The 26,710-nt window shown below is 44.8% G+C and overlaps 1 protein-coding gene across 1 annotated transcript in view; it reads right to left on the bottom strand.

Moving 5' to 3' along the window:
* Positions 1-1,957: 1,957 nt before the first annotated feature.
* LOC311130972 (zinc finger protein 385C-like) overlaps positions 1,958-26,710 on the bottom strand; it is a gene marked incomplete at both ends in the record, with an annotated part of 127,317 nt that continues 102,564 nt past the window's right edge. The window contains 8 exons of the mRNA XM_084163815.1: positions 1,958-2,194; positions 4,630-4,722; positions 4,853-4,951; positions 6,812-7,014; positions 7,409-7,777; positions 11,812-11,998; positions 14,159-14,266; positions 16,783-16,931. Coding sequence (XP_084019941.1) covers positions 1,958-2,194; positions 4,630-4,722; positions 4,853-4,951; positions 6,812-7,014; positions 7,409-7,777; positions 11,812-11,998; positions 14,159-14,266; positions 16,783-16,931 — 1,445 coding nt within the window. The remainder of the gene's footprint in view (positions 2,195-4,629; positions 4,723-4,852; positions 4,952-6,811; positions 7,015-7,408; positions 7,778-11,811; positions 11,999-14,158; positions 14,267-16,782; positions 16,932-26,710) is intronic.

The raw sequence follows: 26,710 nt of genomic DNA, 5'->3' as shown, positions 1-26,710 counted from the left end.
ATAAGCCCCAGATTATGGCTGTTTTGAACGCAGGCTTCTCTCCCTCTCTCTCTCCCTTCCCCCTCTCTCTGTCTCTTTATTCCTGTTTCCCTGAACATTCCTGTTTCCATTCAGTTTGAGTGGGGGGCTAATTGGGGCTGTACTAATACAGATTTTTAAACAGAGGGAAGAAAGGGAGAAAGAGAGAAAATAAAGAGCACGAGAGAGCGTGACCCTTACCTCATCGATACCTTCTAATACCCCTCAATGTTAGCCTGGCTTCAGATCTGCTTGAGCCAGCTCCTCTGAATATTTTGAAAGCATATACAGATCTGGGACCAGCTACATTGATGTCTCTTTCTCTGTCAAATGCTGAGAGCAGGGCATACATTGTTTATCCAGAGCGACTTGAAGTACAGTGAGTGCATACATTCTTTAGTAGGTGTATGTGTTCCCTGCGAGAATTGAACACATGACCATGCCGTTGCCTGAGCCACACAGAACTACTAATAATGTGTTGTCTGATGGGTCTGTGGTTGCTGGGACTCGAGGTCTCACATTGGCATCATGTTCCCAGACCCAGGCCAGGATTCTAACGGATCAGGAAGATCCGCGTTATAGCGAATTGACATTTGAAGGTCATTTCCGATTGAGCCGACATATGCAGCATTTACCGTGATCGGTGCCGCAACCTGGCAAACCAAAGCTGTTTATTTAGGTTGGCCAACATCAACAAGGCTTGAGAGAGAGAGAGAGAGAGAGAGAGAGAGAGAGGGAGAGGAAGGGGGCAGAGAGAGAGAGAGAGAGAGAGAGAGAGAGAGAGAGAGAGAGAGAGGAAGGGGGCAGAGAGGGAGACAGAAAGAGAGAGAGAGAGAGAGAGAGAGAGAGAGAGAGAGAGAGAGAGAGAGAGAGAGAGAGGAAGGGGGCAGAGAGGGAGACAGAAAGAGAGAGAGAGAGAGAGAGAGAGGAAGGGGGCAGAGAGGGAGACAGAAAGAAAGAGAGAGAGAGAGAGAGAGAGAGAGAGAGAGAGAGAGAGAGAGAGAGAGAGAGAGAGAGAGAGAGAGAGACTCAACCTATACAATTTGAGTCAACATACCTAGGTTTGCTCTTTTGGGATTTAATACCGGGTTTCAGTGAAAGTGTTAGTTGAAAAGCACCTTAGCAGAAAGCAGAACACAAATAAAACAGTATCCTTGATAAAAGGTGATAGATTAATACTGGACAGGGGAAATCTGAAAGTGTAGGCCTACTCCCAGAATGCAACTGTTTGGAAAAGCGAGGGGACATTGGCAACGGACATAAATATAGGCCTACTTCTCTATCGTCGTCTAATAAATAGCACAAAACAAATAAAACTCGATCGTTCGTCGTCATGGCTTCAAAGAGGGTCCTCCAGACCACGTTGGAGCATGCAGTCGACAGTCTTCAGAGAGCCAACGGGAGAGAAGGGCAACAGTTTTGTGGCTGAAACGCCACGGCCATCTCTGGTTCTCCAGTGTGTAGCACCGTAGCCAGTAAGGGGTTTTGTATGTTGGACTTGGTGGCACGCTGCTCTGCTCTCATTGGCTGCATAGAAATGTTTTAGGCCCTGTCCAAAATCAACCACTAACCTCTATGCAGTTGTGAAGATCCGAAAGGATTGGATGGGTTTCAGCGATAGGGTGAACATACCACTTAGCCTATTAGAAGTTAAAGTGGAGCTCCAACCATTTTGCTTATATACAGTATCTATCCAATCATTTTATACGGTATAAAATTATATATAGTACTGTACACAAGTTACAAGGTGGGGGGGGGGGTAAAGGGTTGTTTCTGGACAGGGCCTCAGAGTAGCTCCAATTAGGGTCCTTATTTTTCATCTAGAAAGGCTAGAGCGTCTGCTCTACTAAAATTTAAATGTAGGCCAATTTGATCCAGGCTAGTCCAAGTTTGGCTTGTCCAGGCTAGGTCAATTTGATCCAGGCCTGTCCAAACTCAGCTAGTACGGCGAAAAGATGATGGGCGTGTGAGTGGCCCTCAGGGGCCCCGGGGCGGGCCTGAAGAGCGCGGGGCTGAGCAGGGGGTTCTGGATGAGGGCTGTGTGACCGGGGCCCGGGGGCCCCCGCAGGGTCAGTGGATTGGAGGCCATGGTGCAAAGGGTGGCCGGGTTCATGTGGTTGGCCAGGAAACCTGCCGACAGGGCCTTGGACAGCTGCTTCTGCAGGGCCAGTTTGGTCTGGAAGAGAGGAACCATAGGGTTTTTAGTACGAGTCTGCGGCAGGTCACGTTCATTAGAGCATGCAACGAAAAAAGGGTGTCCACTATATATACAAAAGTATGTATTTGACCCTTGTCTGGTATTCAGTAAATTCCTGATAGTGGATTTTCGATAACTCCCTCCATCCAGGACATACTGCTGTGCAAATTCAACTTACTTCTCAAAGAAATATTTGAAAAACCCACTATCTGCACTTGATTGAATACCAGCCACCTCAAGGTCTGTGGTACTGCTGGTTTTCTTTATTCCCTGGTAAGTCATCAATTATTTTGATTGATTCATGTCACTAACCACGTTTCCATCCACAGTTTATATACGAGTAAAGTCATAGCTTATAAAAAAAATCACGACAGCTGTGATGGAAACAGGAAGTTTCGGTACAATTTTATAAATGTATTTTTTTGTCGGTCAAATTATTTGATTGGCAGTGGAAATGCCTTTATGCGCAAATATTGATATAATAACCATCATATCTAAGTAAACTTGGAGTCATGTGATGATATGGTGTGTGGTCCTCCCACTATGACTCAGGAAACGATGCAGTTGGTTAGGCTACAGATTAAATAAGTTATGAACTTCACAGGGTTGTGAAAGTGCACAGTGATCTTGATGCTCCTTTCCAATAAATATTGAGGGTCTTATTCTGGTGACATGATGATTGATGCTTGCCTGCCGTTTGACAAATAAAAATATTCTTGCTCTTATCCATAATAATCTCATCATGTAGACTAGCCTACCCGTACTGTATATGTGGGCTGTTGGCTAGAGCGGACGTGCCAAGACCAGAGTTGGCACAGTTGCTATTTTACGCAACAGTTTTTGTGACAAAACTATCGGTAGAGTTGAAAATGCGATGGAAACACAAGCTTACAAAATGTATTTGGTAAATAAAAACGTGTGTGTTTGTGTGCATTATGTCATCACGAACTGATTGTTGGTGGAAGCCAGTTTGGTGGAAACACATCACTGGTGGGAAAATGCGCATATTTTCTTTACGCATATTTTAGAATATTTCCATGACAATCTGTCGCTAATTAGATGGAAACCTAGCTATTGTTTGGCCAGAAAGTATTTTCACCTGTCACCATGTCTCTATTCAAGCCCATACAATTGTATACAAAAAGTATTTCTAGTCATTACAGTGATATACTCTAGCTCAGGCCCATACTTATTAAGGCAACCACAACATTAATGTCAGAGTGAGGGTGAATGAAACATGATGGTGAATGTCCATCACCATCAATCTGTGTGAAGCCAGTGTGGATTGTTGGCAACCTCATGAGCTGGCCTTAAATATCCCAGACAAGATTGTGACCAGGACCTAAGACACTGCCTCTCCCCAGCAGCTGGCAAAACACAAATCCTGTGTGGCCCTCTGTCTGTGTGTGTGTGTGTGTGTGTGTGTGTGTGTGTATGTGAGCATGTGCTTGCGTGTGTGTTGTGGTTATGTGACAATGTTTGTGTGTGTGTGAGGCTATGTTTACATGAGTGTGTGAGAGACATTTTTGTGCCTGCCAGTATATTTGGCCTCACCAACTTTCAAGAAGTTATTCTTGTAGTTATTAAACTGTGGAAGAACGTGACCATGCCTATTCCCAAACATGGTCCTTTCTCAGCTATCCGATATAACAGCAGCACGCTATAGCGCTCAGTTCATTAACCCCATAGATAGACAATGGGCACAGCCAGAAGAAGACTGGCCACCCCTCAGAGCCTGGTTCCTCTAGGTTTCTTCCTAGGTTCCTGCCTTTCTACAGAGTTTTTCCTCGCCACGTGCTTCTACATCTGCATTGCTTGCTGTTTGGGGTTTTAGGCTGGGTTTCTGTATAGCACTTTGTGACATCTGCTGATGTAAAAAGGGCTTTATAATTGATTGATTGATGTGTGTTTGCCTTTTATGTGACCAGAGCCACCTAAGACAGTAGCCCAATTCAAATTCAGGTTCTTCTCCTTCCTAAGTGGGTAAAATGTGGCCCTTGACGTCTTAATGATGTTATTTTCAGCCTGTAAACTGGTTTTCTGGGTTAGAAGACCGGATGTAACTAAAATACAACCAACTGGTCTCTGTTACATCCAGGTAAAGACGTCTGATGTCATGGACGTCATAGTTTGGTTATCTGGTAAAACATCCAGACAACCAGATAAAGACATCGGTCTCCGGTTGCTAAAAAGACATTCACAAAACATCCTCATATAAGCAGTATACAACCTGACCATGACGCCATGAAAGACTTCGTAGCGACGTTATTGCAACCAGTTTTGCCAGCTGGTTTTCAACTGTCACAACATGCAGATTTCAGCTTTTGCATTTAGTGATATCTACATGACAGATGGCATGGTAGAATATGGACCCCTTTCCTTTCCAATCTCTCTCTCGGGCCCTTGGCCCTCACCTGAGGGTTGTAAGTGCTGAGGTGGCAGTGGCTGGCCAGTTTCCCTATGGCCGAGGTCACCCCCCCAAATGGGAAACCACTCCATCTCACGCTCTGCAGAGAGGACACAAGAACGGGGGAAAGGGGGCGAAAAAATAAGAACGCTGGCTGTGTGGGAATGAATGGGCAGGACAGGAGGGGTAGTTGGTGTGTGTGTGTGTGTGTGTGTTGGACGGACACTCACCGCTAAAACAGGGTTTGGCTGGCTCTTAGTATAAGGGCTGAACTTCGGTTTCTGGGGCTTTCCTGACAACCGGTCTTTGTGTCTTCTGCTGCTCATGTGCTGAGGGACAAAAGCAAAGCATGTTAGGTTTTACAGTGAGAGAAAAAAAGTATTTGATCCCCTGCTGATTTTGTACCTTTGCCCACTGACAAAGAAATGATCAGTCTATAATTTTAATGGTAGGTTTATTTGAACAGTGAAAGACAGAATAACAACAAAAATATCCAGAAAAACGCATGTCAAAAATGTTATAAATTGATTTGCATTTTAATGAGGGAAATACGTATTTGACCCCCTCTCAATCAGAAAGATTTCTGGCTCCCAGGTGTCTTTTATACAGGTAATGAGCTGAGATTAGGAGCACACTCTTAAAGGGAGTGCTCCTAATCTCAGCTTGTTACCTGTATAAAAGACACCTGTCCACAGAAGCAATCAATCAATCAGATTCCAAACTCTCCACCATGGCCAAGACCAAAGAGCTCTCCAATGATGTCAGGGACAAGATTGTAGACCTACACAAGGCTGGACTGCGCTACAAGTTCATCGCCAAGCAGCTTGGTGAGAAGGTGACAACATTTGGTTTGATTATTCGCAAATGGAAGAAACACAAAATAACTGTCAATCTCCCTCGGCCTGGGGCTCCATGCAAGATCTCACCTCGTGGAGTTGCAATGATCATGAGAACGGTGAGGAATCAGCATTGAACTACACGGGAGGATCTTGTCAATGATCTCAAGGCAGCTGGGACCATAGGCACCAAGAAAACAATTGGTTACACACTACGCCGTGAAGGACTGAAATCCTGCAGCGCCCGCAAGGTCCCCCTGCTCAAGAAAGCACATATACAGGGCCGTCTGAAGTTTGCCAATGAACATCTGAATGATTCAGAGGAGAACTGGGTGAAAGTGTTGTGGTGAGATGAGACCAAAATCGAGCTCTTTGGCATCAACTCAACTCGCCGTGTTTGGAGGAGGAGGAATGCTGCCTATGACCCCAAGAACACCATTCCCACCGTCAAACATGGAGGTGGAAACATTATGCTTTGGGGCTGTTTTTCTGCTAAGGGGACAGGACAACTTCACCGCATCAAAGGGATGATGGACGGGGCCATGTACCGTCAAATCTTGGGTGAAAACCTCCTTCCCTCAGCCAGGGCATTGAAAATGGGTTGTGGATAGGTATTCCAGCATGACAATGACCCAAAACACATGGCCAAGGCAACAAAGGAGTGGCTCAAGAAGAAGCACATTAAGGTCCTGGAGTGGCCTAAGCAGTCTCCAGACCTTAATCCCATAGAAAATCTGTGGAGGGAGCTGAAGGTTCGAGTTGCCAAACGTCAGCCTCGAAACCTTAATGACTCGGAGAAGATCTGCAAAGAGGAGTGGACAAAATCCCTCCTGAGATGTGTGCAAATCTGGTGGCCAACTACAAGAAACGTCTGACCTCTGTGATTGCCAACAAGGGTTTTGCCACCAAGTACTAAGTCATGTTTTGCAGAGGGGTCAAATACTTATTTCCCTCATTAAAATGCAAATCAATTTATAACATTTTTGACATGCGTTTTTCTGGATTTTTTTGTTGTTATTCTGTCTCTCACTGTTCAAATAAACCTACCATTAAAATTATAGACTGATCATGTCTTTGTCAGTTGGCAAACGTACAAAATCAGCAGGGGATCAAATACTTTTTCCCCCTCACTGTATATTGAGTGAAACATCCCTTAAAAGCTACATTGTGGGATTCATTCGAAATACATTTGAAAATCCCACTTGTTTTCGTCTACAGCTGAGCGATAGGACTAGGGAAATGTAACCCCTCTCAAATTCATAGACAGAGCTCCACATGCAAGGACTGAGTGCATGGCATATATATACTGAAGCTGTACTACACACACTCAAAAACACTCAGAAACACACACACCTGTTTGAGCTGCGTCTCCGAATTGACGGACACTTCACACATCTCGCAGTGGAATGGTTGGCTAGCCAGGGCCACGCCCACCCTGGCCTTGCTGCTGATTGACTGCTTGCTCCTGGACGTCGGCCTAGGCGATGACATTACCTTGCCTCGGCGTCGCGCCTGAGCACCCGCCTGGCCCTCCAGCATCTGCTTGTGTTTGGAGCCTAGGACACCACAGACACATCACAGACACACATCACAGACACGACCACATGGCTATTGATTCCTTTATCAGTTAAAATGTTAATTTAGGTCACCATTTAAATAGTATCTACTTATCACTCAATAGAAAACACCATACAGACAGCGGTCTAAGGCACTGCATCTCAGTGCTTGAGGCATCACTACAGAACCCCTGGTTCGATTCCAGGCTGTATCACAACCAGCCGTGATTGGGAGTCCCATAGGGCGGCGCACAATTGGCACAGCGTCGTCCGGGTTTGGCCGGTGTAGGCCGTCATTGTAAATAAGAATTTGTTCTTAACTGACTTGCCTAGTTAAATAAAGGTAAAATAAATGAATAAATAAATAAATAAATAGACATATTGCAGTGCATACCGCTATAGTGGGCTTCTAGCTGGGACGAGGAGTTGACTGTGACTTTGCACATGGGACAGTGGAGGTGCTGCTTGGCGGGGGGGCTCTTTTTTCCCTGCCTGGTCTCCTCTTCCCCTTCTGGTGCCCCTGGGGACTCCCCCTGGCCCTCCAGCGGCGGGTTGGAGTCCGGTGTCGGGCTGGGACCCTCCATAGGGCTACCGTCTGACGTGAGCTCCGAGAGCTGGTAGGCAGCAGGGGAGACCTGGGGGGAGAGGAGGGCCAAGGCGTCCAGGGAAGAGGTCTCCGAGACGGGCGTAGGGGTTGGGGAGACCCCCTGGAGGGTGTCATCCAGCTTCGGTCTGGTGGGGGGCTGGGGAGCCGATAGCAGGCCTGGGGAGAGAGACGTTGCTGTTTGAGAGTTATCGTACATGTGGTATTCACATACAAACAGGGATTGGGGTTACATTGTCTTCCGACAGGTCCTACACACCACTAGCCCCTCAACTGACTCTAATCTCTATCTGACGTCAGACAATGGAGTTAGGGCTACATGGGGAGAGAAAGGCCAGCACTAACTTGGCAACTATATCAGGCAGCCAAAGACAGTGGATTCATGTGAGAGCTGGATTCAATTAAATACACATGCAGAGCAGCTAATCAATGTAGATTCTGCTGTGTTTACTGAGAGCAGTGCTCGACACTGGTAGCATGTTTAGCCTCTCTCTACCTGTCTCTCTAGATACATACATAGGTCAAATTGATTTGATCATTTAAAATTACAATTACAACCACATAAGTGTATCTCTACATCTCTCAGTCTGTTGCTCTCTGAATATTTCTTTTCAATTCAATATACTTTATTGACATGGAACGTGCTAGACAACCATTTACAGGTCTTGCCATAGATTTTCAAGTAGATTTAAGTCAAAACTGTAACTCGGCCACTCAGGAACATTCACTGTCTTCTAGGTAAGCAACTCCAGAGTAGATTTGGCCGTGTCTGGTGGAAAGCAGACTGAACCAGGTTTTCCTCTAGGATTTGTCCTGTGGTTAGCTCCATTCCGTTTCTTTTTTATCATGAAAAACTCCCCAGTCCTTAACAATTACAAGCATACCCATAACATGATGCAGCCACCACTATGCTTGAAAATATGGAGAGTGGTACTCAGTGATCTGATCTATTGGATTTGCCCCAAACATAATACTTTGTATTCAGGTAAAAAAAGTATTATTGCAAACAGGATGCATGTATTAGAATATTTTTATCCTGTACAGGCTTCCTTCTTTTCACTCTGTCAAATAGGTTAGTATTGTGGAGTAACTACAATGTTGTTGAGCCAAGCTCAGTTTTCTCGTATCACAGCCATTAAACTCTGTAACTGTTTTAAAGTCACCATTGGCCTCACGGTGAAATCCCTGAGTAGTTTCCTTCTTTGTAGTGGTTGGGTGTATTGATACACCATCCAAAGTGTAATTAATAACTTCACCATGCTCAATATCTGTTTTTTGTTTTTTTACCCATCTACCAATAGGTGCTCTTCTTTGTGAGGCATTGGAAAACCTCCCTGGTCATTGTGGTTGAATCTGTGTTCAAAATTCACTGCGCAACTGAGGGACCTTACAGATAGTTGTATGTGTGGGGTACAGAGATGAGGTAGTCATTCAAAAATCATGTTAAACACTATTATTGCACAAAAAGTGAGTCCATGCAACTTATTATGTGACTTGTTAGGCCAATTTTTTTTCTTGAACTTATTTAGGCTTGCCATAATAAAGGGATTGAATACTTATTAACTCTAGACATTTCAGCTTTTCATTTTTAAAACATAATTCTACGTTGATATTATGGGGTATTGTGTGTAGGTCAGCGACAAAAAAATCTCAATTGAATCCATTTGAAATTCAGGCTGTAACACAACAAAATGTGGAAAGGTCAAGGGCTGTGAATACTTTCTGAAGGCACTGTACATTGTCAAAGTAAACATATAACAACGATGGTCAAAGACAGGAATACAGTGGCTTGCGAAAGTATTCACCCCCCTTGGCATTTTCCCTATTTTGTTGCCTTACAACCTGGAATTAAAATGGAATTTTGGGGGGTTTGTATAATTTGATTTACACAACATGCCTACCACTTTGAAGATGCAAAATATTTTTTTGGGGTGAAACAAACAAGAAATAAGACAAAAAAAACAGAACTTGAGCATGCATAACTATTCACCCCCCCCCAAAGTCAATACTTTGTAGAGCCACCTTTTGCAGCAATTACAGCTGCAAGTCTCTTGGGGTATGTCTCTATAAGCTTGGCACATCTAGCCACTGGGATTGTTGCCCATTCTTCAAGGCAAAACTGCTCCAGCTCCTTCAAGTTGGATGGGTTCCGCTGGTGTACAATTGGATTGAGGTCTGGGCTTTGACTAGGCCATTCCAAGACATTTAAATGTTTCCCCTGAAATCACTTGAGTGTTGCTTTAGCAGTATGCTTAGGGTCATTGTCCTGCTGGAAGGTGAACCTCCATCCCATTCTCAAATCTCTGGAAGACTGAAACAGGTTTCCCTCAAGAATTTCCCTGTATTTAGCGCCATCCATCATTCCTTTAATTCTGACCAGTTTCACGGTCCCTGCTGACGAAAAACATCCCCACAGCATGATGCTGCCACCACCATGCTTCACTGTGGGGATGGTGTTCTCGGGGTGATGAGAGGTGTTGGGTTTGCGCCAGACATAGCGTTTTCCTTGATCTGACCAGAGTACCTTCCTCCATATGTTTGGTGAGTCTCCCACATGCCTTTTGGCGAACACCAAACGTGTTTGCTTATTTTTTTCTTTAAGCAATGCCATTTTTCTGGCCACTCTTCCGTAAAGCTCAGCTCTGTGGAGTGTATGGCTTAAAGTGGTCCTATGGACAGATACTCCAATCTCCGCTGTGGAGCTTTTCAGCTCCTTCAGGGTTATTTTTGGTCTCTTTGTTGCCTTTCTGATTAATGCCCTCCTTGCCTGGTCTGTGAGTTTTGGTGGGCGGCCCTCTCTTGGCAGGTTTGTTGTGGTTCCATATTCTTTCCATTTTTTAATAATGGATTTAATGGTGCTCTGTGGGATGTTCAACGTTTCTGATATATTTTTATAACCCAACCCTGATCTGTACTTCTCCACAACTTTGTCCCTGACCTGTTTGGAGAGCTCCTTGGTCTTCATGGTGCCGCTTGATTGGTGGTGCCCCTTGTTTAGTGGTGTTGCAGACTCTGGGGCCTTTCAGAACAGGTGTATATATACTGAGATCATGTTATTTAACTAAATATGTGACTTCTGAAGGTAATTGGTTGCACCAGATCTTATTTAGGGGCTTCATAGCAAAGGGGGTGATTATATATGCACGCACCACTTTTCCGTTATTAATTTTTTAGAATTCTTTAAAACAAGTTTTTTTTTCATTACACTTCACCAATTTGGAAATCCAAATAAAAATCCATTTAAATTACAGGTTGTAATGCAACAAAATAGGAAAATCACCAAGGGGGATGAATACTTTTGCAAGGCACTGTATACTAGAATGTTTGTAATAAATCAATAATCTCACCTTTCTCTCACTCTCTCTCCCTTTCTCTCTCTCCCTTTTTCTCTCTCTCCCTTTTTCTCTCTCCCTCTCCCTTTCTCTCCATCAATCAATTGCCATGGTTACCCTGGATATAAAGGCTCTATCATTATGTCGTTAAATGGAATTGAAATATGGTGAACAAAGGAGAGAATCGATAGAAAAAGAAGATGAGTCTTGTAAATACAGCGAAGGAAGGAGCGACAGGAGATGGGGTTATTTTCAGATGAGAAAAATGGCTTGACAAATGACAAGACAAAGATACTGTTCTGATTGGTAAACGGCATGGCCGACATTTTCTGTCCACAAAACAGCACTAAAATTATCAATATTTTTAGCAGGAATGATCTCCTACCGTAACTTAGGTTTTTACGATGTCTGTGAGAAATCTGTGATCTTTAAAGCGGATTCAACACAAGTGTCGTGAAGATGGGTTGCATGCAATGCAATCCCTAGCAGTAGCATTCCAAACTTGGATTAAGAGTAGCTGTCTTGTCTACCTAAACTGGCTATTATGGGCAAGTTTCTTTGCTGTGAAACTGTTTTGCGGACAGAAAACAAGGTTACAATTAACCTGGAATCCACACTTATTCAATGAATTGAAACAATGGCGAAACAGAACAATATTCAATGTGGATTCCAGGATAGCTTACAACAACAGCTCTGCTCCAACACGTCAATACCACATCCTCCGCATGCATGTTCCTTGCTATGATCACTGATCTGACATGAATCCTAACTGTTGATGGCAATCAGATCTCAACCCTTACTTCAAAGGAAGGAGGAGAGCAGGCGAGAGTGGAACTTTTTTTTCCAGACCTGGTATTTTACCTGTTCCCTCTGTGAGGCTGGGGTCCATCAGTGCTGGTAGGGCCTTTGACACTCCAGTCTTCCCCCTCTCCCTGTCTCTCTCCCTCCCTGCCATGGAGCCCTGGCCCCTCTGACGGTTCCTCTGGGCGTCCATGGCTTTCAGCTTGCGTGCGTGTTTGTGGCCCTTGTAGTGAGCCTCAGCCTGGTTCTGGTCATAGAGTAGACAAAGAAACAGTATGAGAGGAGATGAGATCTCTGGATCTCAGCATCAGAACAGCAACCAAAAGTGACAAGAAATGAGGAAAGGGGAAAGGATTTTGGCAAACAACTTGGTAACTAGTTACACAGTTTATACAGCGCATTCGGAAAGTATTCAGACCCCTTGACTTTATCCACATTTTGATACGTTACAGCCTTATTCTCAAATGGATTAAATCGTTTTTTTCCTCCCATCAATCTACACACAATACACCATAATGACAAAGCAAAAACAGTTTTTTATTTTTTATTATTGCAAATTTATTAAAAATAAAAAACTGAAATATTACATTTACATAAGTATTCAGACCCTTTAATCAGTACTTTGTTGAAGCACCTTTGGCAGCGATTACAGCCTTGAGTCTTCTTGGGTATAACGCTACAAGCTTGGCACACCTGTATTTGGGGAGTTTATCCCATTCTTCTCTGCAGATCCTCTCAAGCTATGTCAGGTTGGATGCGGAGCATCGCTGCACAGCTATTTTCAGAGACTTGTCCCGAAGCCACTCCTGCGTTGTCTTGGCTGTGTGCTTAGGGTCGTTGTCCTGTTGGAAGGTGAACCTTCACCCCAGTCTGAGGTCGTGAGCGCTCTGCAGCAGGTTTTCATCAAGGATCTGTCTGTACTTTGCTCTGTTCATCTTTCCCTCGTTCCTGACTAGTCTCCCGGTCCCTGCCGCTGAAAAATATCCCCACAGCATGATGCTGCCACCACCATGCTTCACTGTAGGGATCGTGCCAGGTTTCCTCTAGACGTGACGCTTGGCATTCAGGCCAAAGATTCAATCTTGGTTTCATCAGACCAGAGAATCTTGTTTCTCATGGTCTGAGAGTCCTTTAGGTGCCTTTTGGCAAACTCCAAGCGGGCTGTCATGTGCCTTTTACTGAGGAGTGGCTTCCATCTGGCCACTCTACCATAAAAGCCTGATTGGTGGAGTGCTGCAGAGATGGTTGTCCTTCTGGAAGGTTCTCCCATCTCCACAGAGGAACTCTGGAGCTCTGTCAGAGTGACCAATGGGTTCTTGGTCACCTCCCTGAGCAAGGCCCTTCTCATCCGATTGCTCAGTTTGGCTGGGCGGCCAGCTCTAGGAAGAGTCTTGGTGGTTCCAAACTTCTTCCATTTAAGAATGAGGGAGGCCACTGTGTTCTTGGGGACCTTCAATACTGCAGAAATGTTTTGGTACCCTTCCCCAGATCTTTGCCTCGAAACAATCCTGTGTCTGAGCTCTACAGACAATTTCTTCGACCTCATGGCTTGGTTTTTGCTCTGACATGCACTGTCAACTGTGTGACCTTATATAGACAGGTGTGTGCCTTTCCAAATCATGTCCAATCAATTGAATTTACCACAGGTGGACTCCAATCATGTTGTAGAAACATGTCAAGGATGATCAATGGAAACAAGATGCACCTGAGCTCAATTTCAAGTCTCATAGCAAATGGTCTGAATATTTATGTAAATAACGTATTTCAGTTTTTCTAATTGTAATAAATGTGCAAAAAATTCTAAAAACCTGTTTTCGCTTTGTCATTATGGGGTATTGTGTGTAGATTGATGAGGGGGGAAAAGAATGTAATCAATTTTAGAATAAGGCTGTAATGTAACAAAATGTGGAAAAAGTCAAGGGGTCTGAATACTTTCCGAATGCACTGTATATATACAGTACATAATAGCCCCATCAAGCAGTTCTTCAATTCCTTGATAAGCATAGCTTGAGCCCCAAAAATTTAATTAGTTCTCGTGAATGGACCAGTCCACAGATGTATTGAGCATTCCCTCTGTGTTCATGAGTCTCTGTGTGCTCAGTGAGTGTGTGTGTGTGCTCAGTGAGTGTGAGTGTGAGTGTCAGTTTTTGTGAGTGTGGACTGCGATGGTTCTTCTATGTGTGGATTTGGATGCCAGCAGAGAGAGGGTGTCTGGGTTTACTGCTTTTTCTGGCTGATAGGCGGAGAAAGGCTCACAACTTTCACAGAGATAGAGGAACAGGAGAACGCATGCGCACACACGCACACGCACACGCACACACACACACCGTCAGAGTGATGAACGATCTGACAGAGAGGAGGATAGCTTCAGCCTGTATTATCGTTGTAACGGAATTGACTGACTTACGGTGGAGTTGAAGCGGAGGTGACATATGTTGCAGGAGATTATCTGTTTCCTCTTGGGCGGTGCCACGCCGAACGTGTGGTTGATAACCGCCTTCTGGACCGGGTCCATCTGTCGCACACAAAACAAGCCAGACTAAACCCAAACATTACTCAGATTTAGTTGTGTCTAACTATTACAGGGGCGGTCAACCAACCCTCCTGGGGAGCTACTCTCCTGTAGGCCTTTGCTCTAACATACCTGGCTCATGTTCATCAGGGCACGCAACGGAAAACCTTTAGAATGCTTCACAACGGAAAGTGAAAATTAGTGCAGGTCCAGGTATTCCCTGTTTCAGTCGGTTTGATTCCGTTTGGGGCCTAATGAACACGACCCTAATCAAGGTCTTGAGGAGCAGCTGATTAGTATAATCAGGTGTGTTTGAGCAGGGCTGGAGCAAAAGCCTGCAGGGGGGTATAGCTCCTCAGGAGGGTTGTTGTCCATGACCACCCCTGAACTACAAGGTCAGGGAGGGTTACACAACGCGAGTCCTGCTGATTTCTTGATTGGCAAGACATTTTCCAACAAATAATTTGGTCTGATATTGTATGGCAAGGACATAAGAAGACAGCCAACCAACACTGCTGCCCTCCAGGACTGAAGTTGAGCATGTATTCACTAAGTTGACTGTGCCTTTAAACAGCTTGGAAAATTCCAGAAAATGGCTTTAGAAGCTTCTGATAGGCTAATTGACATCATTTGAGTCAATTGGAGGTGTACCTGTGGATGTATTTCAAGGCCTACCTTCAAACTCAGTGCCTCTTTGCTTGACATCATGGGAAAATCAAAAGAAATCAGCCAAGACTTCAGAAATAAAATTGTAGACCTCCACAAGTCTGGTTCATCCTTGGGAGCAATTTCCAAATGCCTGAAGGTACCACGTTCATTTGTACAAACAATAGTACGCAAGTATAAACACCATGGGACCACGCAGCCGTCATACCGCTCAGGAAGGAGACACGTTCTGTCTCCTAGAGATGAACGTACTTTGGTGCGAAAAGTGCAAATCAATCCCAGAACAACAGCAAAGGACCTTGTGAAGATGCTGGAGGAAACAGGTACAAAAGTATCTATATCTACAGTAAAACCAGTCCTATATCGACATAACCTGAAAGGCAGCTCAGCAAGGAAGAAGCCACTGCTCCAAAACCGCCATAAAAAAGCCAGACTACGGTTTGCAACTGCACATGGGGACAAAGACTGTACTTTTTGATAAAATGTCCTCTGGTCTGATGAAACAAAAATAGAACTGTTTGGCCATAATGACCATCGTTATGTTTGGAGGAAAAAGGGAGCTGCTTGCAAGCCGAAAATCACCATCCCAACTGTGAAGCACGGGGGTGGCAGCATCATGCTGTGGGGGTGCTTTGCTGCAGGAGGGACTGGTGCACTTCACAAAATAGATGGCATCATGAGGAAGGAAAATTATGTGGATATATTGAAGCAACATCTCAAGACATCAGCCAGGAAGTTAAAGCTTGGTCCCAAATGGGTCTTCCAAATGGACAATGACCCCAAGCATACTTCCAAAGTTGTAGCAAAATGGCTTAAGGACAACAAAGTCAAGGTATTGGAGTGGCCATCACAAAGCCCTGACCTCAATCCTATAGAAGATTTGTGGGCAGAACTGAAAAAGTGTGTGCGAGCAAGGAGGCCTACAAACCTGACTCAGTTACACCAGTTCTGTCAGGAGGAATGGGCCAAAATTCACCCAACTTATTGTGGGAATCTTGTGGAAGGCTACACGAAACGTTTGACCCAAGTTAAACAATTTAAAGGCAATGCTACCAAATACTAATTGAGTGTATGTAAACTTCTGACCCACTGGGAATGTGATGAAAGAAATAAAAGCTGAAATAAATAATTCTCTCTACTATTATTCTGACATTTCACATTCTTAAAATAAAGTGGTGAACCTAACTGACCTAAGAGAGGGAATTTTTACTAGGATTAAATGTCAGGAATTGTGAAAAACTGAGTTTAAACGTATTTGGCTAAGGTGTATGTAAACTTCCGACTTCAACTGTACATGTCATCAAGTACATAAGGGAACAGGTAATAAGACAGGAACTGGACATACTCCCGAACAGTGTGTGTGTGTGTGTGTGTGTGTGTGTGTGTGCTAGGCTTTGGCGATATACCGTTTATACCGTATACCGGGGTATTTCGAAATACCGATGATATGATTTTCAATTCCCTCGCTGAGGCTGCGGGGGTGCGTGCGACGCCACTGCTTATAACTATAAATTAAGTAGAACTATAAGAAATCAAAGATGTGTCAAATAAATGATATCCAGCTCTGGGTTCCAGCTATGCATTTGGTTTGCTAACTTGCTAACTATGTGGCTAGATGTCAAGATCAAGCTTCTTGGTTACAGCAGATATATGCAATCCCCTCCTGGATCAAGATCCCTGTTGCCTAAATATATTTGTGCGCCCTCCCATTTGTGCGCCCCTTGTGTGCACACTCTGTAATACCATATACCCCGGTATGGTACAGAAACGGTATGACGGTATGAAAATCTGGATACCTCCCAACCCTAGTGTGTGCATGCCTGTATACATGCATGTGTGTGAGAGCAGCTCACCCTGTTGAAGTTGGGGAAGAGGTTGAGGGGGGAGGAGGAGGAGGCATTGACGTGGAGCGGCAGGAAGTGCTTGATGTCCAGCTGGGTCTGGAGGGGCCGTCCCGGGAGGGACAGGGAGGCCAGGAGGGGGTTGACCTGGGACAGTGTACCTGTAGAGGGTGGGTGGAGGACATACAGATGCTGAAAATCCATTGTCTTCCAACAGGTGTTGTCAATTCTACCTGACATACTGTCTGGCGTAAGACAATGGGCTAAGACTGGAATTCAATTGTCACCGACAACTCTTTGCTGTATTGGCGGTGTCAACTGGAGGTGATCAACACACCTCCCAAGCTACTTGGTAGACTATGACTACCTATCATCCTTGTGCACTCAGACTGACATCTTGTGGACCTTTTCATTGGAAATGAATACAAAGCCACACCTCTCCTTGAAATAAATTCTGACTGCCATATAGGGATGAGAATTTGAAATTATTTTGCTATTTGAATAATAGCATGATAATTTTTAGGATATCCAGATAGTCAAAATACAAATGTCTTAAAGAAAATATATAATTTTTAAACTTCAATGGAGACTTGAGAGAGAACCGGTGCGATGCGCTCCGCTTTCAGGGGCCGGTGTGTGTGACAGTCAGTGTGGCACGGAGGGAGAGAGAAAGAGAGAGAGAGGGCGAGAGAGAAGCCAAACCGACTCACGCTAGTTAGACAAACTTGGTGCTGCAATAGTGTCACGGATTCAGCCGAGGCTGCTCCTCCTCCTTGCTCGGGCAGGCTTCGGCGTTCGTCGTCCCCGGAGTACTAGCTGCTGCCGATCGATGTTTCTGTGTTTGTCTTGTTTGGTCTTTATTGTTTACACCTGTTTCCCATGATGTTTTATTGTGTTCCCTTTATAACCCTCTGTTTCTCATTGTGTATTGTGCGTAATTGTTTTGGTCTTTGCGGCAGTTGCCCATGTGTGCGGGTCATATTATTTCCTCTCTGATTGAGGTTGCCTTTGTACTTTGTATTTGAACTGCATCCAGTAAAGTTTCTGCCAGTAGCTCGGTGTCCTGCTCTTGACTTCGCCTACCGCATACATGTCGCTGTGACAAATAGGTTATCTGTCATACCATCTGGTAGTGCCTGTCTTGACCGCATCAAATTGTTGTAAAGAAGCTAGCTAGCTACAGGAGCCAGCTAATTTAGGCTATTTTGCTGCACTTCCCATCCTTGTCTAAAACAACTCGATTCATATGAAACAACAGCTTACCTGTTGGTTGATCATTGTAGCCTACTCCTTCTCATTTAGCCAACTTAATTCCATAATTTTAAATCTCACTTCACTTGCTACACATGGATGGCTCCCGAGTGGCGCAGTGGTCTAAGGCACTGCATCTCAGTGCTTGAGGCTGTATCACAACTGGCCGTGATTTGGAGTCCCATAGGGCGCCGCACAATTGGCCCAGTGTCGTCCGGGTTTGGCCGGTGTAGGCCGTCATTGTAAATAATAATTTGTTCTTAACTGACTTGCCTAGTTAAATAAAGGTAAAAAATAAATAAATGGAGCCTCTGACTGTAGCGCTGCTTTGATTGTGTCACGGTTTCGGCCGAGGCTGCTCCTCCTCCTGGTTCGGGCAGGCTTCGGCGGTCGTCGTCCCCGGAGTACTAGCTTGGTTTTGTCTTGATGTTGTACACCTGTGTCTAGTTAGTCCTCGTTAGTGTTCTATTTAGTTCTCGTTGTGTGTGTCTGTGTTTGTGTGTGATTGCCCATTCTGTTTTCGTGTTGGAGCTTTGTTCCTCCCTCCAGTGTTTTGGAGAGGTTTGTTTGCACATGTTTGTGCGCCGTTTATTTGACGCCTGTGTGCGCCGTGATTTTCGCCTTCGGGCTATTATGTGCTTTTCTCTTGTGGATATTGCACTAAAGTCTTTTGGACTGTACCTCTGCCTCCTGCGCTTGATTCATTCACCACACCCACCTTCAGCACCCCTGACAGATTGACCGACAATAACAACAACTTGAGGTATTGGGTGTAGGCTACCGGGGTGTCTTTTTTAAGGGACGCACTCATAAAAACTGTCATAAAACAGTTGTTTTATTACAATTTTGAATGTAATGGTCTATCCTTGTAAGCTATCTAGCAATGTCACAGATCATTTGATTGAATTTTAGACAAAGCCTTTAAAACCTTTCTCTCAGAAATGAATACTCTCCCAAGTAATTGGATACTAATGTCTGTTCGGATATTCGAATAACCGTGCCAATCCCTACTGCCATACTGAGTACTTCAATCTACACATTTCTGTCCTTCTGTCTAGTGAGCAGAACTCTCAATGTGCAAAATTGTCCAAAAATAACCAGAACATTTTAAGGATTAAGGACAGCACTTAATCCAAATCAAGTTTGGAGTACTGCAGCTGGCACACACATTTCTATTGTGGTACAGCTATAGGAGGTTGGTCAGCAGAGAGAGAGAGGGAAGAGAGAGAGAGAGGGAAAAGAGAGATGGCATAGCAGTGCGGTCCTGTATTCTGTTGTGTCCTCGTGTGAATAGCCAGTTTTTTTGTATTTTTTCGTATATATTTCTCTATCTCACTTTCCATCCTTAACTAAATATACTTTCCTGCAACCCGCCTCACCCAATGTGGAAAGGATTCTATTATTTCTTCATACCTTTTATCAAGAACCCACAGCTGAAACTAGCCAGCTAACTAGCTACTTGCTATTAGCTATTGCTATTAGCCACCGTTAGCGGTCTTCACCACTGTCCGTGGCCTGCACTACCTACCAGCCAGCTCTAGCCTGGACAATTATCGGCCAGTCTGCACAGCGTGCTATCGACCCAGAGCATTTAGGATTTTCTGCCGGAATCACTGAATCACTGGACCTTAACACCGGATGATCACAACTAGCTAGCTGCAACCGAATGGATGTTGTTGTTGGCTAATCACCACTTGTCCCAAAGCTAGCACCAGTTAGCATTGAGCTAGCCTCGAGCCAGGATCGACACGGAGCCCCGCCGATCCATCACGACTGGTCTGCCGACGTAATCGTCTGATGTGGTTTCAACAGGCTTCCCGTTGCGACGACCACGAAGATCCATCTGCTAGCACCGGCCCGCTAGCACGCGCAATCAACAGCCGTGCCTCCTGCTCGCCTGTGCTGTAGCAGCCTACGAACTGCTCCCGGACTTACCTATTGCTGTTCACTGGACCTTATGATCACTCAGCTACACATCTGATGCCCGCTGGACTGTTCCTTTACACGGTACCCCATCCTGTTTATTTGTTTAGCCTCAGCCCAAACTTTCATCGCCATTATCAGTTGTCCCCAGTCCCGCTCAACCTGCCGCAGATAGCTTCTTTGTCCCACCCCCCATACATGCGGAGACCGGCTCAATCGGTACCTCCAGTGATGCTATCTCTTTCATTGTTACCAACTGCTTAGGTGTACCTAATAATAATAATAATAATAATAATAATAATAATATGCCATTTAGCAGACGCTTTTATCCAAAGCGACTTACAGTCATGTGTGCATACATTTTTACGTATGGGTGGTCCCGGGGTTCGAACCCACTACCCTGGCGTTACAAGAGCCATGCTCTACCAATTGAGCTACAGAGGACATCCACTGTACTCATATCCTTCCATATCCTTGTCTGTACATAACGCCCTGAATCTATTCTACAACGCCCGGAAATCTGCCCCGTTTATTCTCTGTACCCAACGCACTAGAAGACCAGTTCTTAAAGCCTTTAGCCGTATACTTATTCTATTCCTCCTCTGTTCCTCTGGTAATGTAGAGGTTAACCCAGGCCCTGTAGCCCACAGTATCACTCCTACTCCCCAGGCGCTATCATTTGTTGACTTCTGTAACCGTAAAAGCCTTGGTTTCTTGCATGTTAACATCAGAAGCCTCCTCCCAAAGTTTGAGTTATTCACTGCGTTAGCACACTCTGCCAACCCTGATGTTCTAGCAGTGTCTGAATCCTGGCTTAGGAAGGCCACCAAAAATTCAGAAATGTCCATCCCGAACTACAACATTATCCGTCTAGATAGAACTGCCAAAGGGGGCGGAGTTGCAATCTACTGTAGAGCTCTATCATACTATCCAGGTCTGTGCCCAAACAGTTTGAGCTTCTACATCTAAAAATCCACCTTTCCAGAAATAAGTCTCTCACTGTTGCCGCTTGCTACAGACCCCCCTCAGCCCCCAGTTGTGCCCTGGACACCATATGTGAATTGCTTGCCCCCGATCTATCCTCAGAGTTCGTACTGCTTGGTGACCTAAACTGGTATATGCTTAACACCCCGGCCGTCCTACAATCTAAACTAGATGCCCTCAATCTCACACAAATTATCAAGGAACCTACCAGGTACCACCCTAAATCCGTAAACATGGGCACGCTCATAGATATCATCCTGACTAATTTACCCTCTAAATACACCTTCGCTGTCTTCAACCTGGATCTCAGCAATCACTGCCTCATTGCCTGTGTCCGTAATGGGTCCGCGGTCAAACAACCACCCCTCATCACTGTCAAACGCTCACTAAAACACTTCAGCGAGCAGGCCTTTCTAATTGACCTGGCCCGGGTATCCTGGATGGATGTTGACCTCATTCCGTCAGTAGAGGATGCCTTGATGTTCTTCAAAAGTGCTTTCCTCTCCATCTTAAATAAGCATGCCCCATTCAAAAAATTCAGAACTAAGAACAGATATAGCCCCTGGTTCACCCCAGACTTGACTGCCCTTGACCAGCACAAAAACATCCTGTGGCGTACTGCATTAGCATCGAACAGCCCCCGCGATATGCAACTTTTCAGGGAAGTCAGGAACCAATATACACATCAGTTAGGAAAGCAAAGGCTAGCTTTTTCAAACAGAAATTTGCATCCTGTAGCACTAACTCCAAAAGGTTTTGGGACACCACCGATAAATCTACGATAATCGAGAATTTCAATAAGCATTTTGCTACGGCTGGCCATGCTTTCCACCTGGCTACCCCTACCCCGGCCACCAGCTCTGCACCCTCCGCTGCAACTTGCCCATGCCCCCACCCCCCCGCTTCTCCTTCACCCAAATTCAGATAGCTGATGTCCTGAAAGAGCTGCATAAATCTGGACCCCTACAAATCAGCTGGGCTAGACAATCTGGACCCTTTCTTTCAAAAATTAGCAGCCGAAATTGTCGCAACCCCTATTACTAGCCTGTTCAACCTCTCTTTCGTATCGTCTGAGATTCCCAGAGATTGGAAAGCTGCCGCGGTCATCCCCCTCTTCAACACACTAGATCCAAACTGTTACAGACCTATATCCATCCTACCCTGCCTTTCGAAAGTATTTGAAGGCCAAGTTAACAAACAGATCACCGACCACTTCGAATCCCACCGTACCTTCACCGCTATGCAATCTGGTTTCCAAGCTGGTCATGGGTGCACCTCAGCCACGCTCAAGTTCCTAAACTATATAATAACCGCAATTGATAAAAAACAGTACTGTGCAGCCGTCTTCATCGACCTGGCCAAGGCTTTTGACTCTGTCAATCACCGCATTCTTATTGGCAGACTAAATATCCTTGGTTTCTCAACTGACTGCCTCGCCTGGTTCACCAACTACTTTTCAGATAGAGTTCAATGTGTCAAATCGGAGGGCCTGTTGTCTGGACCTCTGGCAGTCTCTTTGGGGTGCCACAGGGTTCAATTCTCGGGCCGACTCGACTTTTCTGTGTATATCAATGATGTTGCTGCTGGTGACTCTCAGATCCACCTCTACGCAGACGACACCATTTTGTATACATCTGGTCCTTCATTGGACACTGTGTTAACAAACCTCCAAACGAGCTTCAATGCCATACACCACTCCTTCTGTGGCCTCCAACTGCTCTTAAACGTTAGTAAAACTAAATCAATCAAACGCTGCTTGCACCCGCCCGCTCGACTAGAATCACTACTCTCGGCGGGTCTGACTTAGAATATGTGGACAACTACAAATACCTAGGTGTCTGGTTAGACCGTAAACTCTCCTTCCAGACTCACATTAAGCATCTCCAATCCAAAGTTAAATCTAGAATCAGCTTCCTGTTTCGCAACAAAGCCTCCTTCACTCATGCTGCTAAACATGCCCTCGTAAAACTGACTATCCTACCGATCCTTGACTTCGGCGATGTCATTGACAAAATAGCTTCCAACACTCAACTCAGCAAATTGGATGTAGTCTATCACAGTGCCATCCGTTTTGTCACCAAAGCCCCATATACTACCCACCATTGTGACCTGTATGCTCTCGTTGGCTGGCCCTCACTACATATTCGTCACTGGCTCCAGGTCATCTATAAATCACTTCTAGGCAAATCCCCGCCTTAACTTAGCTCATTGTTCACCATAGCAACACCCACCCGTAGTATGCGCTCCAGCAGGTATATCTCACTGGTCATCCCCAAAGCCAACACCTCCTTTGGCCGCCATTCCTTCCAGTTCTCTGCTGCAAATGACTAGAACGAACTACAAAAATCTCTGAAGCTGGAGACACTTATCTCCCTCATTAACTTTAAGCATCAGTTGTCAGAGCAGCTTACCGATCACTGTACCTGTACACAGCCCATCTGTAATTAGCCCACCCAACTACCTCATCCCCATATTGTGATTTACATTGTTATTTCTTTTGCTCATTTGCACCCCAGTATCTCTATTTGCACATCATCTTCTGCACATCTATCTCTCCAGTGTTAATACTAAATTGTAATTATTTTGCACTATAGCCTATTTATTGCCTTACCTCCATAACTCGAAGAGTACGACCCTGCCTTACACAGGAAGCGGCACAGGTCCTAATCCAGGCACTTGTCATCTCCCGTCTGGATTACTGCAACTCGCTGTTGGCTGGGCTCCCTGCCTGTGCCATTAAACCCCTACAACTCATCCAGAATGCCGCAGCCCGTCTGGTGTTCAACCTTCCCAAGTTCTCTCACGTCACCCCGCTCCTCCGCACACTCCACTGGCTTCCAGTTGAAGCTTGCATCTGCTACAAGACCATGGTGCTTGCCTACGGAGCTGTGAGGGGAACGGCACCTCCATACCTTCAGGCTCTGATCAGTCCCTACACCCAAACGAGGGCATTGCGTTCATCCACCTCTGGCCTGCTGGCTCCCCTACCTCTGCGGAAGCATAGTTCCCGCTCAGCCCAGTCAAAACTGTTCGCTGCTCTGGCACCCCAATGGTGGAACAAGCTCCCTCACGACGCCAGGACAGCGGAGTCACTCACCACCTTCCAGAGACATTTGAAACCCCACCTCTTTAAGGAATACCTGGGATAGGATAAAGTAATCATTCTACCCCCCCCTTACCCCAACCCAAACCCCAACCCCCAAAAAAACAAAAAACATTGTGAAGTGGTGATCCCACTGGCTATTAGGTGAATGCACCTATTTGTAAGTAGCTCTGGATAAGAGCGTCTGCTAAATGACGTAAATGTAAATGTATAACTTACTACATTTGCACACACTGTATATAGAGTTTCTATTTTCTATTGTGTTATTGACTGTACGTTTTTGTTTATTCCATATGTAACTGTGTTGTTGTTGTTTTTATCGCACTGCTTTGCTTTAGCTTGGCCAGGTCGCAGTTGTAAATGAGAACTTGTTCTCAACTGGCTTACCTGGTTAAATAAAGGTTAAATAAATAACTAAAAATAAATACGAGAGAGAGAGAGAGTGAATGGGGCTTAAATAGCCAATTATATTCCTTTTGATCTTGATGGAGGTGAACACTACCCCTGGAGATATTACCATCAGCACACATTAATAGCAATCAGGATCCATTAAATAGAATGTGTGTGTGTGTGTGTGTGAGTGTGTGTGTGTTGTGTGTGTGTGTGATAGAGCAGAAAGTAAGGGGACATTTTCACCTCCAATGGGGTGCTGTGCTTAATCTGCCTATCAGTTGTGACTTTTGGGGACCTTGACTCTCTCTCTCTCTCTCTCTCTCTCTCTCTCTCTCTCTCTCTCTCTCTCTCTCTCTCTCTCTCTCTCTCTCTCTCTCTCTCTCTCTCTCTCTCTCTCTCTCTCTCTCTCTCTCTCTCTCTCTCTCTCTCTCTCTCTCTCTCTCTCTCTCTCTCTCTCTCTCTCTCTCTCTCTCTCTCTCTCTCTCTCTCTCTCTCTCTCTCTCTCTCTCTCTCTCTCTCTCTCTCTCTCTCTCTCCCCCCTCCCCCTCTCTCTCACATAAATCTGCAATTGATCTCAATAATTTCCAAGCATTAAGTCATAAAAAGTACCAGGGCGAGAAATGTAATTTATGATATTTTGCTCCATAGAAGCGGGTACTAACATCAACTGTGTGTGCATTTATATTTGGCTCAGAAAAATATTTTGGCTACAAGGTAGAGTTTTATATTTTACCTTTTTTATACCACATTTTGGCCTTCATTTGACACTTTTAACCACACACTCAGTATTTTGCTGTCTTTGTTGTCAACTGGTCGACTGTGCATTGAATCATGCTTTTTAACACATGCCTTTTAATCTTACACATGCCTTTTAATCTTACCCTTATATTTGCTGTGTGTATGTCTGTAAGTATGTGTATATATATATGCATTTTTTATGCTACACAAGAGTTGCCCTTTGCGATCTATTGAATTGATTGTAAAACAGTTTTCCTCTTTAAACCCGGCTTCGACTTCCCCAGAGAAAGATACCATATTCATGGCTGATAGGAGTGTAGATCCTTGCAATGATCCATTTCATAGAGTGGGTATAAAAGCTTATGAGGTAGAGAAATTATGGCACACTGCAAACTGGAGGAGAGGCTTAATCGCTATTATTTTGAGGATTATTCTTTGGGTGACTCACCGTCCCAGTGCTTATCATTCTTTTGATGAGGAAAAGGGTAATAAGCCTTTCAACGCAGAGGATCGCAGTGACAGAGCGCCTCAAAAGAGTGTTTCAGAGCTGACGCCATCCCTTAGGATCCACCATATTGTCGCTCTGAGATCAATTCATTTTGTCTTCGCTCAAACTGAAAGTGTCACTAAAAGTGTGGATTTTATTCAGGGGTTGGCTACCCAGCAACTTTAGAGAACGTTCTCTTAAGAGTCTCATTAGGTCATTAACTAACGTTTTCATAGTAATGTTCCCGTGATGTGCAAGGAATGTTTCCAAGAGACCATTCCCTTAATGTCAAATAGAACTTACCCAGACCGTGGTTACCATGTTCTCATAACTTCAAATATTAATGTTCTAGACACGTTTCATGGAAACGTTACAAGAACATGAACGTGTCCAGTTTTCTGAGGGTTACGAGAATATTTCATCAACTTCCCACCAAACATACACAGAACATGGTTGCCATGTTCTCAGAATATAAGATATTCATGTTCTAGACACGTTTAATGGGAACGTTGCAGGAAGATTTCTCTGTATCAGTTGTCAGGACCTCGCCTGATGGTCCCAAAGAAACATTCTACCCCTCAAAAATATTTCATTACAATGTTGGCAAGGTTTGGGATTCTCTCTCTCTCTCTCTCTCTCTCTCTCTCTCTCTCTCTCTCTCTCTCTCTCTCTCTCTCTCTCTCTCTCTCTCTCTCTCTCTCTCTCTCTCTCTCTCTCTCTCTCTCTCTCTCTCTCTCTCTCTCTCTCTCTCTCTCTCTCTCTCTCTCTCTCTCTCTCTCTCTCTCTCTCTCTACTGCAGGAGTCATGTTCAGATCTTCAAATAGCCACCCTTTGCCTTGATGACAGCTTTGCACACTCTAAACATTACATATGTTCTGTAATATGTCATGTTTTGTGTGGACCCCAGGAAGAGTAGGTGCTTTCACAACAGCTAATGGGAATCCTAATAAAATACCCCTCTCATGAAACATGTCTAGAACATTAATATCTTATATTGTGAGAACATGGCAACCATATCCTGTGTATGTTTGGTGGGAAATTGATGGAATATTCTCCTAACC

The sequence above is a fragment of the Coregonus lavaretus genome, assembly GCF_964263955.1.
Source record: "Coregonus lavaretus genome assembly, chromosome: 1".
Taxonomy (NCBI): Eukaryota; Metazoa; Chordata; class Actinopteri; order Salmoniformes; family Salmonidae; genus Coregonus; species Coregonus lavaretus.
The sequence above is the reverse complement of the archived record's forward strand: the minus strand, read 5'-3'. Positions and strand labels throughout refer to the sequence as shown.